General features: G+C 39.4%; 1 protein-coding gene across 1 annotated transcript in view; it reads left to right on the top strand.

Annotated features, from left to right (window-relative positions):
• LOC129775210 (katanin p80 WD40 repeat-containing subunit B1) overlaps window positions 1–11,390 on the top strand; it is a 39,074-nt gene extending 27,684 nt beyond the window's left edge. The window contains exons 6-7 of the mRNA XM_055779610.1: window positions 4,719–4,979; window positions 5,036–11,390. Of these exons, the coding sequence (XP_055635585.1) occupies window positions 4,719–4,956 (238 nt within the window). The 3' untranslated portion in view covers window positions 4,957–4,979; window positions 5,036–11,390. The remainder of the gene's footprint in view (window positions 1–4,718; window positions 4,980–5,035) is intronic.
• The last annotated feature ends 6,110 nt before the right edge of the window (window positions 11,391–17,500 follow it).

Raw genomic sequence — 17,500 nt, 5'->3', positions numbered from 1 at the left:
AATACCTCGGAGCTGGTGTGGCGAGACGGAGTTGTACAAATATAATTTCACTGCCAAAGAATGCAAAGAATGATGAGCCATAATCGGAGAAAAGTTCGAGAATTGGGCTATGGTAACAAACGATGTTAAAACAATAGACTTACTATAAATATAAGTTTCAATTATTTCAATTTTTCAAAAATGGAATTCTACTCTAACAAGATTTCTGTGCTTGAGTTTTTCGTGTTCTACCTATATATGAATAGATCAGGGTCGAGGAGCTTGTCAGTTACATTTTTCCGTCCGTTGCATATTTGAGCTTGGGGCCATGGCATCCATTATTTTCTCTGTAGATGGCTGTAGAGAGATTTGAAAGTATCAATTCCAAACTTATGCTCGTTGGAAAGGTCACATTTCATAACCTATTGCCTTTTTTATATAGTGTTGAGCGCAATTCATGCAATTTGAAGACATTTGATAAAAAAAAAATTTTTTTTGAAAACCCCGATTTCCTGTACAATTCAATTTCCCATAAATTTACAATAACTTCAATCGGTAGTCTGCCGAATTATTGGAAGTGGACAGAAGCCGTTCCAATAACGAACAGAAGGCTGGTGAAATTTTTTAAGTTTTGTATTCAAAATCTTGTCCCTAGCTATTATTATTTGTTTCTAAACTTGAGGAGCTTTTCCAGTGACCGGAATCTGCATCGAAACCAGGGATTTTCAGATTTTTTTTAATGGTGTAGCACTTTTTGACGTGGGACTACGTCTAACCTTTCAGTATAGGAACCTATTTCAAAGTTTCGGGTGGAAAAAAGTGAAAGATTTTGAGCGTTAATATCTCTTCAATTAATGGATGGACTTTGACAGAGAATACAAAAGTAAAGAGAAAAGATCCCCTCGTATGTTTTGATCCGCGACATATACAGTGGAAATAGTAAAATAAGTGAACAATGTAACGAAGAAAGAGATCGATTTTACTCGTACATGTTTTCTGATGCAACAAGCATCATTTCTCCATTCCATTCAACAGCGAATAACGAAAATCGCGGATAACGCGATATACGACTAAAAATGAGGTGTAAACACGAAATAAAGATATTTCACCATGAACACAATGTTTTGTCAATACAGAAAACATTAAACTATAAGAGCAGGGTGGAAGATACAACATTCAGCCAAACAGCATGATGAGTGGTCAGAGTTTGACATGATTCTCTGAGCGGCGCGAAAATGGGCATAGCAACTACATTCCCATATAGAGAATCACCTTGCTTCGAAGCGTGATGCATATATAAGAGAAGACGATACAGCATCCATTCACGCTCCGATCAGCTTGATGTATTGACGTTGAGAGTTGATTTGTGAATGTTGTTGCTGTGTCCATTGCTCGCCCCGCTCAGTAAAAGCGTTCTGTATTATGAAGAATGCATAGATAAAATGGAGTAAGTCGATCGAGAGATATAGATGTATACATCGTCCGTTCTCTGGATAATTCCCCCGAATGAAAAGTGGAGGAAGGAAGTGAGAAGGTTCCACGTCTCTCCGGTTATTTCCACGACATTACCCACCCGTCTTTTTATAGTAAAAGTATTTGAAGGAGCACGTTCTCAAAAACAAAATATGTACGCAATCGGAACAGATCTATTTTGGATGCGCATCGTAATTACATGACATCTGATCTGCTACCTTTATATGCCATGTGAAATTCAATTAAAGATTTTGACGTAGGACTACGTCTTTCATTTCTATACCGGGGTGAAATATCAATGTTTTGAAAACGAAAGCGTTACGCCGGAGACCGAGATTTTGAGTGTTAATAGCTCCTAAACAACTGAACGAAATGGTATGATAAACACTTCATTCGAAAGATAAAATGTCTACGCGTTCTATACTTGTTACTTTCTGATCCAAAAACTTGTTTCAATAGTCTTAAATTTGCTTTCAAAATAGGCTATTGAAATCACCAATCGGTATATAAGCGAGCGCCGCTCGGAAATCCACTCAGTTCTAATTGAACAGCGATTGGAGCATGTTGTCGCTGTTGTGGTGAAGCTCTTCATTTATCATGAAAGCGCGGATGAACGGTGCCACCAAGAGCCTGTTTGTGCACCTTAGGCCAGAAGGGAATCCATCAGGAGGAGAGTGATGCTACAAACGGTTCCCCGGGAAGATCTCGAAGCAGCCGCTACACACACACATACACGCACGGAATTCTTTCCGTTTGGATCGAGAAAGATCCGGAAAATAATCTGCCAGTTCCTCTAGGAATTTAAAAATACATTCATGTGAAAGAGTTTATTTGAATGTTTTCTATCCATGTAACACTGTGACCAAATATGTTTCAATCAAGTGCTATTAACAGATGGTTATCGAGTTAGCATTAACCACTGGTGGGCTTCCAGTATCGAGGAAAATGTGGAAATATCTAATCGTTACTGAAAATAATCTGCCAGTTACTCTGGGAATTTAAAATTACATTCATGTGAAAGAGTTTATTTTAATGTTTTCTATCCATGTAACACTGTGACCAAATACATTAGGTTTTTGTGATTTTTCAATCAATCGCAATCAGTAGGATAGCTTCTGAAGATTATTCTTCCCCATCAGTAGGATATTTCCGTATCCAATATTGGATGCATAAAACCTTGTGCCTCCAACGTAACGCTCTCGTTTTCGAAGTTCTCCAAATATTCATTCATTCAGAATGAATTCAGATTCAACTTCATACAAATGATCTCTAAATCAACGATAGTCCTACGTCATCTTGCGGTTATACCATAGATATAACCCACTTCCGGTTTTTTTCATGGTGGGTTTTCAAGTGAGAGTATTTGCTATAACTTCGTGGAGCACCATTTAGAAACCCCTAGTCTAAACTGTGGATCTCGAAAAATGATGGTTCCTCTAGGTCCTGTAATTTTCATTTCATGTTGTACTAAGGTAAATGATTTTAGATTGTCCATATGATCATAGTTTGTCCACTTTTTTGAATGCTCTACTTCAGAGCACCTTCATCAAATCAGGTATTCGAATGTTTCAAAACATATAAATAAAATTGTCTTTTTCATGATTTACAGTAGTTTTATAGCATATTTCTACGGAATCACATGTTTTAAAGGATTATAAAATCCACCTTCTATTGGTGTCAATGTGCCCTTCATTGAGCTTACTTTTAATCGATCACGAGATGATTATTTGGCACTTATTTAGACCTTTTCTGGATTATAAAACTTACAAATATTGTAAACATCATGCTTGCACACCATTTCAGATTTACATAGCTAAACCATTAAATTAATGCATTTTGATGAACTCTATTATGATCATGAGAATTCAATAATGTTGTTTTGTCCACATGATTTCTATGACAACCGCTTGACGCGCTGCAGTTTGTTTATTGTGTCCTTCGCGCATAGCAGAAATAAAGTTTCTCTGTGTTGAGTGTTTTGAGGGTAACACTTTTAAAATGCTCAAGAAAAGGCAATATTCTGAAGAAAGCGTAAATTATGAATGGATCAATATGATGACAGTAAACTAAAGCATTGATAAATGCAACATCTACTTGAGAATTCGAATGTTTTCATTCAAAAATGGTGATTTCTAAAACCGGCAAACCATGATCAGAGGTGGTCAAACCATGATCATAATTTCTCTTTGAGGAAAACGTTGAAAAAACATAAAAAAATTAACAATTTCAACACCTTATGGTAGCATTAGCAACTAGAGACTTTGGGCTTTTCAAGAAACCCAAACTCGTATCAATTATATGTGATTTTCATGAAGAAAAATAGATTTGCATTTACTAGTTGCGTAAAAACACCCCAAATCGGGCAAACCAAGATCATTTACCCTATTACCGAAATAAAAATATATTATTGCTGAAAACTATAACTTTTAGGAAAACCCAATACTCTTTCCGCTTCGCAATTAGTGTATTCCCGGTTGACTATTCCTTTAATTTCTGTTTACATCTCCAATCACATTCCAATTTTATTTATTCCGAACGCATTTTCTTTGATCCTTCCGTATGAAACACTTTCTCTCTCTCTCTCTCTCTCTATCGGGAAGAGCGCGTAATTCCGACATTCGATACGATTCGTTTCAGAGGAAAGAAAAACGGGCACTTTTGATGCGATTATGATCTATTTTGTATGTTTTGTTATTCCTGTTTTCGAATTTCCTCATTCGTCGTGCCACATCATTTCGCCTGTTAAAAAAAACGGAACCCAATCGGGCAAAACACGGGCGGAGAAGAGGGAGAGTGTCAATAAAGTAGCGAGTAGCAATACATAGTGGGGCCCAAGTACAGAGTAGAGTGCCGGGTGCGAAAGCTGCTTGTTTATATTGTTACTAACAGTCAACGCGCTTCGAGCGACTGAAGGACTGTGCGCCTCTCGTGAGGATTGTGAGTCTCGTTCATTCATGGAAGTATCGAAGTAGGCACGGTTAACAAAAAAAAGAAGCGTGCGAGATTTTCTCGAGTGGTGATGGGAGATTATTAATTTTTTTTCCTGCTATAGTTGAATTTAGGCAGAATAGAAGAGGATATCTATTACACTCGAAACTGACGAGGGGTTGGCCGGGGCACTGTTATTATTTGTTGCCATCTCATCATCATCTCTCTCGAGGGTTGGCACAAAAGTGCTTTATTAGCATGTTTCGAATGGGGACTCTCAGGGCGCAGCCATTTTGAAATTGATTTATTCAACGTCGTTTCGTTTCGTTTCGTTCCAGCCACTGCACCCGTGCCTGCGATACGTTGCGTGTGATCCTGACGACCTTCCTGCCGGTGATTCGCGAAAATACCGACCCGTGGGGTGCCTGTACCATTGGCGTCGACGTGAGTCGCGAGGAACGCGTAAGCAAATGTATGGAGTGCAAAACGTGGCTGCTCAGGATACGGACCCTGCCCGAGAACGCCAAGATTGGGACCAACCTTCAGCAGCTGCAAAATCTGATGGTCGATCTGTGAGAAATGGCAGCACCAGCAACGAGGTAAGCGACAGTTGTTTATTTGCGTTTTTTTATTCATTTAAATCTCATTTTGCAAGTTGTTTGTGCTTCAATCGTGAGACAGAGTTTTGAAATTCTACAATTTTGTGCAATCGAGAGCGATGCAAATGAGAAAACCGCCGCCGTGCGATCAATTTAGGACTTATTTAAAAATACACACCACTAACGTCACTAATTTATTAAAGAAAAATCAAGCAAAAATAATTTTGTATAATTTTAATTTTAACCCTATTTTGTTTTTATCAAGCTACTAGCGAACGTAATGATAATTTTAAACGCGAAAATACACATTTACTTGGATACAGATGATTAATAATAAGACTGAACATTTTAATTACAACAAACAAAAAATTAGAAAAAAACGCTCCTAATAAAATTAATTTTAAAGATACATTTTAACGATATGAACAAAAAACAGACAATTGATGAAAAATTCGAATCAATGCGATCCTCCTTTCAAGCTCAATCCTAGGCGAAGCGATCGCGCCAATCCAAAACGGTGATTTACTTAACGCTTTAAGAAAACGTGAGACACAATTGTGATTAATTTTTTCCCTGTTTTTTTTTTGTTCCGAGAGTGCTTCCTGTTTGAGCCCATATCCCATCTTGGTATCCTATCTTCCGAGAGCGGAAGTGAATCGTGATCAAAATAGCAGTATACCGAGACGTTTGCAAGTCGTCTCAGCAAGTGCAAAAGTGCATTTACACCAATAGAAAACAAAATTTATGTAAGATGTGTTTCGCAGTGATCCTTCGGTGGTAATGTTGATCTTTATTTGTCCAGTATTACTGCGCCTTTTCCCATCATTGGTTTCCACTGGCCGTGGTTCACTCAACCCGTAATCATTCCGCAAAGCTGAGTATACCGTATGCGTGATAATGTTTGCACCATTGAGCAATGGCGATTTTTTAAAAAATACGTGGGTCTCTTAGCTAAAGTACAATTCCAACGCCCCCAAAAACAACGCTCCAAAAACAGTCAGAACACCGTTGTGTGATGGCGGCGTCGACAACAACCGCTTTCAGCCCTCACTGCTGGAAAATTCGTTCTTAAGATCTGGCTTGAAATGCGCTACACTATGACACCGCTTTAATTCCGGAAACAATGTTCGAATTCACGATAATTATTGATCGACCGGAAAAAGTTACTAGTAAATCATTCACGATTTATTAGTCATCCAGCTAGCGGCCATTCTTGTAGCTGAGGGTTCAGATTCGATTTCCAATTTGGTGTTTTTCACGGCTGGAAGCGAGTGAACTAAGAAAGTCTGAATGTCTGAGAAAGCCTCTATAATTCAAAACATCATGCCACATTACTCTTCTCGGGAGAAAATATAAAAATGAATTCGCTTTGACTCCTTCGAATATTATTTTTGAATGCATCGAAATTTTTCAAAAACCTCATTAGTCGAACGTTTTGGTGGTCTTGGAAAAGGCAGATGGGTTTGCGTGGTTTTTCAACTATTTCTGAAAATGGGTGGTTCATAATTCATTCTTGTTCTCGAGAGAACAATATAAATATGAAATTTATGTCAGTATGCCTCGCGAATATTCTTCTCGGGCTTAAAATAATGCGGCCCAAAGTGATTACATGGCACATCCTATTTCATATTAATCTTCTAGTTTACTTAGGTTCGTCAGTACGAGTCCTGCACGATTGTTTTATTCAATCAATAACCAACAATCAATAATCAATACAAACAAATGATTACTAAGCCAACCAGTTATACTCATGCGGCATGTGACCTCACGGACTCTTCAGGTTGTCCCATCGAGTGTTACTTTATTTTATAGTATTTTGTGATTGTAACAATGACGAAAACCTCAGAAGTTACCTGTTTCACATTCATTTTCATTACCTTTCAGTAATTGTGACAAATAAGAAAACTTGGCACATTTTTATGAAATAGAAATAACAAACACAGCTAGAGGAGAATGCACCGAGACATTTTGAAGCCTCTATTATTCAAATCATGCTCATCATTTTTGAGGTCATAGTCTTGCTCCAGCTAGCGGACAGCTGTTTTTATCAATTTTGATGTCAGACACAGCTGTTTTTCCCGATACGAAGTACGAAAATATATATATCGCACAAATTGGTGCAATTTTACGCGGTGGAGGCACCGCGTTGATTTTCATGCCGTGTGGCGAGAAGTGTTTCTGTATTTTTGCACTATATCATTTCTGCGTCTGTACTGGGATGTAAGCTAAAAATTTCGAAAACGAAAGCGTTACGTTTGGGATGCAAGGAATTGAGCGTTAATACCTCTTAGCCGGCTGAACGAAGTGGTATGACAAGAGTTTTCGAAAAATGAAAGGTGTGTGAGTGATGCTTGTAACCTATTGACCCAAAAACTATTTTTATGGCTCAAAAACACATTTGAAAGCAAACTATTGAAATCACTAAAGACTTGAAATACTGGTGAAATTATGAATATTTATAAGTATCCTTGGAAGTCCATCGAAGTCCAGATTGGTCAGCGGTCGATGCATGTCGTCGGATGGTCGAGAAAACACTATGACTATTGTACTTGCCCTGGTCAACCTCAGTTTCTATTTTCAGTCTCAGTTTCTATCTCTATTCGTTGAACGGACATGCAAAATATTTTGCTTCAGAATGCAATGTCAGAATATGCACGAAGTAAATATAGTACAGAGCTTGCACGGAAGGGCAGAGGCAAAGTAGAAGAGAAATATTAAAAAGAATGAACCGCGTTGTTTGTTTACAAAGACACAAAGCAGCAAGATCATCACCTGGTCTTATACAGAAGTACAGAAGTTGTACAGAGTGTAGTAATGATGTTCCTGATTATAGAGGTTTTCTCAGACTCTCAGACTTTCTCAGTTCATTCGTCTCTAGTCTTGAAAAAAACATTTGGAAAACTATACTAAACACTTGGCCTTGTGAAAGACTATTTGGGAAGCCTTGCTGCCGTTACCATCAGTACTCTAGCAGGATGATTGATAAATTGTAGATGACTTATTGGTGACTTCTTCAAATCGGTCAATTATTTTGCGTGAATTCGAGCATACTTTCCTTCATTTGCGTCATTGCATCAAAGTGCAGCGCTTTTCAAACCGAATGTGAGTAAGGTATTTTTGAGCGGTGAAACCTGCGTTCTTCGGGGGGAAATGAAGGGGAATAGAATTTTTCCCGCAACGGTTGATGTCGACGCGGTTGTTGCCGTTCTGAGTGTTCTTTGGAGCTTTATAAATGTAATAGTACAAAACTACATGCTAATCTTGAAAGTTAATTTGAAAATCTGTTCATATTGGCGATGTATCGCTTTCGCGCCCCATACTCTGTGAAAGTAAATTCATTCATCGGCCATCCAAATGCTACCAAACGTTTGAACTAAATAGTTTCATTTTTGAATTTCTATAATGTTTGTTTTTCGCCGGATATAATCTTGTAATCCTATGTTCACAATGCGGTCGTGCCTCTTTTCATTTTTTTGTGTGATGCGGTATCACGTTTAACACGTGTTTGTGGCCTCTCTGAAAAAAAGGTTGAGTAGCGCTGATCTATAGCATCTGCAATGCCGACTCCCCCAGGCACCTTGGTTTTCAAGTCTGTGTTAGGAAAACACATCCTGGTGGCAATAAAAATTTCCCCGAATTGCATGCATTTGCAATGCCGATTTCTACAGGCATCTAGGTTTAGAGGACTGTGTTGGGGAAACTGGGGATACCATTTGCGTTAAGGTCCTCAGCGAGCAATGTGGTCGTTTCAAGCCCATAGAGAGTCATCGATCTAATAAGTGTTTTGTACAGCTTCAACTTCATGCGGTGGTGTATCCATTTGGATCTCAGGGTCTTCCGGAGTGAAAAGTAGGCATGATTTCCACTTTGAGTGCGTCTACAGCTCTCCTTGCTGGTGTTGTTGTCGGCGGTCACCAGCGATTCCAAATACACGAACCCGTCTACTACCTCAAGCTCGATAGTTGCAGCATTCCAGCTTGTCGCCTTTCTTGTAGATGGGGTAATTTTTCCTCCTCCCAGATCTTGGAAATAACCCATTACAGTGCTCTAGCAAGTGTTTCTGTACCATGTTTGTAGAGCTCTCCTGGTAGGATGTCTTTACCGGTGGCTTTGTTGTATTTAAGCCTTACAATCTTACACTGTATCTCACGGAGATCGGGGGCTAGTACACCGTCATCTGTTACTGGCTCATTCAGGTCAGTTACATTTCCGTTTTTGCTTGTTGCATCGCCTTTTAGGTACTCGTCGAAGTACTGCTTCCATCTGTCGACCACATCGCCTTCGCGTAGAACTTCCACGTTTCATTGACACGGAACAACTGTTCCAGCTGTTAATGATCACGATCCTCCTTCTGGCGCCTTTTTCGTCACAAAATCGTGGTCATGTCGTTCCATGTCCGTCTGTATTTTGTAAAGTACGGGCCCTCAGATAGTTCATCCAAATACGATTTTTCTCCGCCACCGCTGCCTCGCATTCCCCATAATACCAGACTTTTCTGGCGATCAGTGCCTCCACTCTTAGTGTATTCATCGTGGGCTCCCTGATGGCTGTGCGAATTCTGCACCAACCATCTTCAAGAGGCGTTGGACCTAACTCCTCTACCGTGGGAAGTGTCGCGTCGAGATGTTGCGCGTAGTCTTTCACTTGATGTCGAGACGCTAAGAGCGGCTCTGTCGCATCTGATAAACAGTCGAAAGTTTCGAGCGCATACAGATCGCTACTAGATAGTGGTCTGAGTTGATATCCGTACCTCGGTAGGTGCATACGTCGGTGATGTCTGAGAAAAACCGTTCATCGACTAGAACGGGATTAATTGGGTTTGCCGTTCATTGGTCAGGTGATCTCCATATGGCTTTATGGATGTTCTTGCTGGGAAAGAATGTACTTCGGACTACCAGTCCTCGAGAAGCTGTAAAGCTTACGCGTCGTTGGCCGTTGTCGTTCGTCTCAGTGTACAGACTGTCATTTCAGAACTGAAATGTCGACATTTGCGCGTGGGAAAAATCACGAATACGCTGCTACTTCGTCATGGTGCAATTGGAAATCAGCTTCATTCACTCGCAGCCTACTATGATATGAATTATAGCTTACATGCATGCAAATAAAACTAAAGCATTGTATGCACAGGTAAAACGGGAACCTTATTTGTATAGTGGTGCAAACATTAACACGCAAAAAGTTAATGAAATAACTGCCTTCACGTTCTGTCAAGTCAAACCCAATCAGCATTATTGATTCTAATAGACCCACAAATCGTACAAATCCGTTTTAGTTTGTAGATGTTTTTGTTTTGTTTCAAATCAGCATACACATTATTTCTGTTGTCTTCCCCAGTTGGATTTGTTTTGCAACTTGTTTAGAACACGACACAAGAATTATATCGGAAGTTTTAACATATTGTTTTGTAGAAACATTTTATGTTCATAGTATTCCCTCTACCCTATGTTCCAGCTAACAATTTTTGTTCGAACATGACAGTACTAAGCCTCAATGTAAATAAAATATCTCTTACTCTATTGCCTAATTATACGCGAGCACACATAGAGAAAAACAGAACACCACGCAAATGTATACAAGATAAAACACATTAAAACAATGATAATAATTTCTCATCAAAAACAAAAAAAAATCAGGACAATGACAATATTTATTCTAAAAATAAAATTGGCAAACAAATTAGCAAAGAGATCATCGCATCTTCTATGGGCTTTTGCTACTTCTAGACTCTAGAATCTAGAATCTAGAGAGCCAAACTAACTGTAAATACACCCACACACACATACATTCACGCGCATCCTCACCCGAGATCATCAACCGTTCATCTAGATAAGCGATAGGGAAACAAAGTGATCTTCACTCCAAAGTAAAATCCGATATCATTGAGAAATAGACAAAACAAAACAGGAAAGCTTGATGCATTATTTATATAGGAAACAATGAAACAAAAATCACAACGCAAAACACAGATTTAAAGTGCCTTCGAACAATCTTCATGAAAGAATGAAAAATCGGATATAATAAAACATAACAGAGCAAGCAAATGAAAGACAAGAAAAAAGTTTAGTGAGATGAAATGGTCGTTGGCAAAGCGAACAGTGTAAACGAGTTGCACACAAAATATAACTAAACTAATCGCGATTTTAACGGATACGATTAAGTCCTCTAAACCACACCTGGCTGGCAGAGTACGGGCCGAGAACTGTTGATTCCTAACTATTTTCGTAGGGCTTTAAGTGCGCGCGAGCGGAGAAGCAAAATAATGATAATTTTTAATTAACAGATGTACGGTAAATTATAGCAACCGCCGCGAGAATATATGCCTATTGTTGTGTGCACACACATAGATACACTTACACGTGAATAGACACACACTAAAACCCACTCAAAAAATAATAAAACTTCGAAAATGAATTCTCACTGCGCTATGAATTTCAATGATCCGAACATAATCCGCTCAAATAAGGTAACAGTTTTACTGCCTCTGTCTTCTTCTGGGCCCGGTTGTGCCGGGGGCATCGAAAGCACGGAAATGATATCTCAATATGACGTAAAGTCAACAATCAAATCATTGGGATCCGTTCTAATCTGCTTACCACTGCCGACGGGGATGGGCGCCGCAAGGATTACCAACAGTGGATGGGAGACGAGGAAAGATAATGTTTTGCGGAAACTGGGAGCCTTCGCATCGGATGGAAACTGTTCTACCTCAGGCAGAGCAAACGTTGGTCGAGAATAATATTTCCCAGCAGTTCCTGACACTCGCCTTGAAACGAATGATATGGTGATATTGAAGCTAGTAAGTAAAGACTGCATTCGGAAAGATGGACAGCTGAAGTTGACTTCGAATAAACTGCAGAAAAAACTAAGCTATTGCAGAGGGCTGGCTCGCTCGATACAGAAGTTTTCTCGCATAGGTCATTTGTGGGGAATATCAGACGACACTCATCCCGCATCTGTGATGGCTTTCGCTGGAATAACCACTGATTTGAGGACGGACGAGTTTTTTGTCGAAAAATCTTTGCATCTGCACATTTTCTTTTAATAATCTGTACCATCGAAAATATTCGTTGTAATCTGTTTTGTTGGCATGAAAAAAAAACTCATTTATTTTCTATAAAGTATTAAATTTATTTATTACAAATACAGGGCAATTTCGGTATAACGTACATTTCACTTTCAAAATCATACGTTGTACAGAATTGTACGTTATATCGATGCATAATAGAAACATATATAAAATAGGTAAAATGACCGCTTACCTGTCAAAAAAACTTTTTCCCCGTAACAGTGCCCTTCTTCCGATGTATGGGAGTCTTGTTGGTAGTTGTATGGACTATTAATATAATTATCGTTCTAAATAAATTTGAGAAAAATGAATTTCATTTTTTAATATATATTAATATAGACTGGGATTTATTTCGGAACACGAGACGAAAGGTATGGCTTTGGGCAGGGATGCCAGGTGATTTTTTCAAATGTCTTCACATGGTACGAAAAAATCCCTTCGAATGTCTTCACAGTCATATCGAAAAAAAAAATTAAAATTCATAGCTTACATTTGGAAAAAGTTTTATAGCTTATTCAATGTTTATTTCAACTGACATTGTTATGAAGCGCATTTCTCTAAACTTGCCTTGAGGTTTTGAAGTTTATTTCAATAAATTCAATAATTCCAATCAAATTGCAATATGAACAATGAATATATTTCACAACTGCGAACTAAATTTCATGAGTTTAGAAATGATAATTAGCCTGATATTCGTTGATTGAGTGAATATCGCCCCAATTTTTCCGCAAAAATCGAACTGTGATAACTGTGATAACATTTTGTTTATTTCAGCTTTGAAGTTTTGGTTGTAACTCAAACCATATCCATAAAACTGATTATTGAAACGGTATGTAACCGGAAAACCTTCGTTTTGTGAAGTGGTCGTTTAAAAAATCTAGGTTAATCTATTGTATAATGTAGGTTCAAATTAATAAAAATACAATGTCACAATCATTCGAATTTTCTAGTGCAAATGAACTAATGTCTTCTATAGACAAAATGTAATCAGATCGCTTAAAGTTCTCCAGAATTTTAAGTAAAAGTCACTTTGTTGTTGGATCCATTCTATATACTTGTGGACTTTCTGCTTGGAAAAGTTTGAAAAAAGCGAGTGAATGACCTCGGCAAAACGGCAAAAATGGATGCTCCGTCAGTGAAAAAGATAACAAGCGCGTAGTTAAGCAGTTTAGACGTGATCCGAGAAGTTCGGTCCGGGATGTCACCAATAAGCTGAATTTGTCAAGTTCATTCGTCCAGCGGACCAAGCAGCGGGAGGGCCTGCGTACATACAAGGTTCAGAAGGCTCCTAACCGCCACGAAGAGCAAAACATGGTGGGGAAGACGCGAACCCGGAAGCTGTACACCGAAATGCTGACGAAGCCGCATTGCCTGGTAATGGACGACGAAACCTACGTCAAAGCGGACTTTCGTCAGCTGCCGGGCCTGTTGTTCTTCTCCGTAGAGGACAAATTCAGCGTTCCGGAGGTGATTCGCAAGCAGAAACTATCCAAGTTTGCCAAAAATTACATGGTGTGGCAAGCGATCTGCTCTTGCGGAAAGCGGAGCGCCCCCTTCGTGATGACCGGCACGGTAAACGGGCAGGTTTACCATAAGGAGTGCCTACAGAAGCGCTTACTACCACTATTGAAGCAGCACGAGGGCCCGACCATCTTCTGGCCGGATCTCGCTTCGTGCCACTATTCAAAGGACGTGTTGGAGTAGTACGAAGCCAACGGGGTCACCTTCGTGCCAAAGGAAATTAACCCGCCAAACGCGCCGGAGCTTCGCCCAATAGAGAAATATTGGGCGATTATGAAGCAAGCCCTCCGGAAGAACCCAAAAGTTGTCAAATCGGAGGCGGACTTCAAGAGAAAATGGATTTCTGTTCAAAAAAAACTACAACCTGACGTTGTACAGAACCTTATGGACGGGGTAAAGAGGAAGGTGCGAGCATACGGGCTTGGGCTCGAAGTATGAATAAAAAGAAAATGGCAAAAGTTGTTTAATAGTTTTTATTTTACTGTCTAAAATTTTCAAAAGGATCGGTCTACTGGGCGAATTTCTACAGTGTTTTTTCCGTGATGCAATTTGATGTGACACACCCTTTAGATGAAAATTTATGGAAATAATATCTCTCAAAAATTCATATACGTTATTATACTGAAATGTCTACACAAAATCGAATGTCTTCACAGTAAGTCAAATGTCTTCAAAATGACGACATGTCTTCAAACCTGGCATCCCTGGTTTTGGGTGTCAGTAAAAACAGTTAACTCGATTTTTCATTCAGAACATGCTGCGAAATGTTGATTTGCACGATAATATACCCTATGCAAGATATTAACTCATTTGGACTTCATTTTTTAGTGTCGCTGGCGTTAAAATTTGAGTTTTTTGAAAACGAGATTTACAGTTATCTAAAAAAAAGTTTTTTTTTGTGAAAAATCAACATTTCAGACGGGAAAACGACCAAGTACAAAAGAATTTTTTTTGGCATATTTTTTTCGAGATAACAGTCAATCTCAACGAGTGATAAAATTTTCAGACATTTGGCATCAAAAATATTTTTTGAGAACCCCGATTTTCGGTGATTTTTCGGTTTTCAAAAAAGGCAAATTTTAATGTCTGTGATACTAATGAATGAAGTTCGAATGAGCTAGTATTTTGCATAAGGTATATTATTGTGCAAATCAACATTTCGCAGCAAGTTCCGGATGAAAAATCGAGTTAACTGTTTTTATTGGCACCCAAAACCATACCTTTCGTCTCGTGTTCCGAAAAAAAAGTGTCCCAGAGTGTCGATTTTTGACACAAATTTTTTTTTCGAGATGACAGTAGATCTCGAGATCTCTTTCATGCATTTTTTTTTTGACTTTTTTTTCGAAAACCCTTTTTTTCCTCGAAAAACGAATTACTCTACTCCCCCATTGGGTGATTTTTCAATTTTCAAAAAACTCAAACTTTGACTGATTTGTTCCACTCTCCCTTAAAACTTTCGTCGCCCCGTCACCCAGATATGGGTGACACATTCCTCGCTCAAATTGAATGGGATTTTTAAACCGAATTCGATAGAATAGGCACCTAAGTGAAACTTTCGAATATGTAGAAAAATAATAAAATCATAACCATATCATTATAATTTATAGTGCGGATGGTTTTCACTGCAGCTTTTTGCGAAACCCATATAATATCACTTTGGCGTGTGTTATTGTTGTCAATTCGTCTTGAAATCAAATAAAATATTGCTAGACCATGTAAAAGATGCGCATAAACTAAGTTTGATCTTCATTTAATAATTTATCCGCAAGTTGGGTTCCGCTAGAAACTCAGAGAAGTCGCTTTGGGCGACGAACGTGTTAAGTCCGATTGAGCTGAAATTCTGCATAGGGTGTTTTTTCGAGGCGGTGAACATTTTTTATGGGGTAACTTTTTGAAATTCGAGATCACCATTTTCATTGGCACCCTAATGTACATCTTATCTACCTGACTAATGTCATCGTCGTTGTCGGCGCACGCAAGCGCTATCAATAAACACTCCCTCCAGTCGCACCCGACCGAGTGCATATATGATCAATCAATTAACGGTCTCAAAAAATATCCTCTTTAGCATATCTTAATCACCCGACTACAATAACTACAAGGCGACCGATGACGGCTCTTCAACACACAACCCAAAAAACAGTCAAGACAAAAGACAATCTAGATGGGGCATAACAAAACAAAGCGACGTGCAGCAATGTAAACAAAGACGGTACAGCAGCAAAACGCGGGACTCGCTCTCATCACGACCTGCTGAGAGTGTGCCACGCGTTCACCCGTTTCGTGGAACGGTTAAACGCAGCAGCCCTCCGCCACCTTCATCACATCACTCATCAACTCATTGACAGTCACGTGTGTACACTCTTTTATGGTGATTTTTTTCTCGTGAGCACTCACAAGCGTTTTTTTTTAAATTTTCCCCTCATTAGGGATAATTTGGTATCGCTATCGGAATCTTTATAATCCGTGGAAAGCTTACGTTTCAATCACTTTCGGTTTTTTCCCGGTGATTTTTTTTTTCTTTCGGGCTGTTCCATTCTAAGCTGCTGACTTTTGTTTTTCAACTAATTTATTCATCAGTCGTTTGCTTTATTTTTCATCACATTTGTACATGTTAGTTTTTTTTCTTCATTTTCTTTCCATCAAAGTACTCTCATGTAGTGCCGTGTTGATCATGGGTGGCACAAGCAGCAGTTACACGCTTGATGGAACGTGACATCTCCCACGAGTTACGAACTGCGTAAACCCGTGGGGTGCGAGGAAGAGTGACGCAGGCTGACGCGAACGACGGTTGACGCGGCGCGCGATGGTCTTTAAGCGTCAATTAAACGGCCCATCGTAGCGTGATACAGAAGAATGGTGTAGTATAGAGCGCTAGAAGGTAGCGCTACTAAGGTAGAGTAAAACGACAATCGTTCCGGAAACGTGACTCCATGGGCACTCAACGGGGGCGCGTTCGCAAATGGACAACAAGATGGGTAGACGGGTGCATACCATGTTCCGGCAGCTAATTGATATTATATTTACACGTTTCGCCGATAGTGATCTCGTATGTGATGTTTATGGATAATTTGAACACATTTTTGATAATTGCGCCTCGGTAATTTGAGGGAGTCATTACATCTACATTGTAACACCTCAGCGATCACCGGGTTCTGCGAACGAATTACCCATCCCTCTTCTCTAAGCTGCCGAAATTTATGTCCAGGGCATAACTCATGTACTGCTGATTTATGACGGGATAATTTCCAATCCACTCAGGCTCATTGAGACGCGCTCTATCCTTTCGTCGTCGTTTTGTTTTCGATCGTTCGCCAGCTTCCAGCTCTCCTAGCATTGTCAAAGGCGCAGCCGTTGAAGTCAAAAGGGTCCACACACCATTCATTCGCTGTGTATAAATAGTCTCGAGTTGAAAATATTTTGAATAGAAGAGCTCTCGAAAATTGATCCATTAATCTAATTCTTACGACCTTCCACACGGAGCGGGGCCGTGCGTCAAGGCGAAATTCGGGCAAGCTGAAAGAACGTGTCATTTCTGTCCTTTTGTTTGCGCGCAGCTTCTTCTCCTTCTTCGATGATGGCTGGACCAGTTGTTTGCCCAATTTCGAAAAACATCTTGATCGTCATCGTCATTTCGGAAGCCCAGAAAAGCCCTTCTCTCGTTCTATGTGTTACCTTGTATCAGATTTATTACCCGTATAGAGACACCGTCGGACGAAAACGATGACGGCGATGAGTGTTTGTTAAATTAAAATTCTTCGACAATGAGATTTATTGTCATTTCACGGGTCTCTTTCAGTTTGTGTTTTTCTTGTTGCTTGCTTTCTTTCTTTTCCTCCAAGATCAGATTTACGGACAACAATAAACCCCCGGAAAATAAGCAAACTTTGTAGGTGCTTCTTCGACAGTATGTACAGGATCCGGGGAAGAAGGA

The sequence above is a fragment of the Toxorhynchites rutilus genome, chromosome 1, assembly GCF_029784135.1.
Source record: "Toxorhynchites rutilus septentrionalis strain SRP chromosome 1, ASM2978413v1, whole genome shotgun sequence".
Taxonomy (NCBI): Eukaryota; Metazoa; Arthropoda; class Insecta; order Diptera; family Culicidae; genus Toxorhynchites; species Toxorhynchites rutilus.
This window is presented reverse-complemented; position numbering and strand designations above follow the sequence as displayed.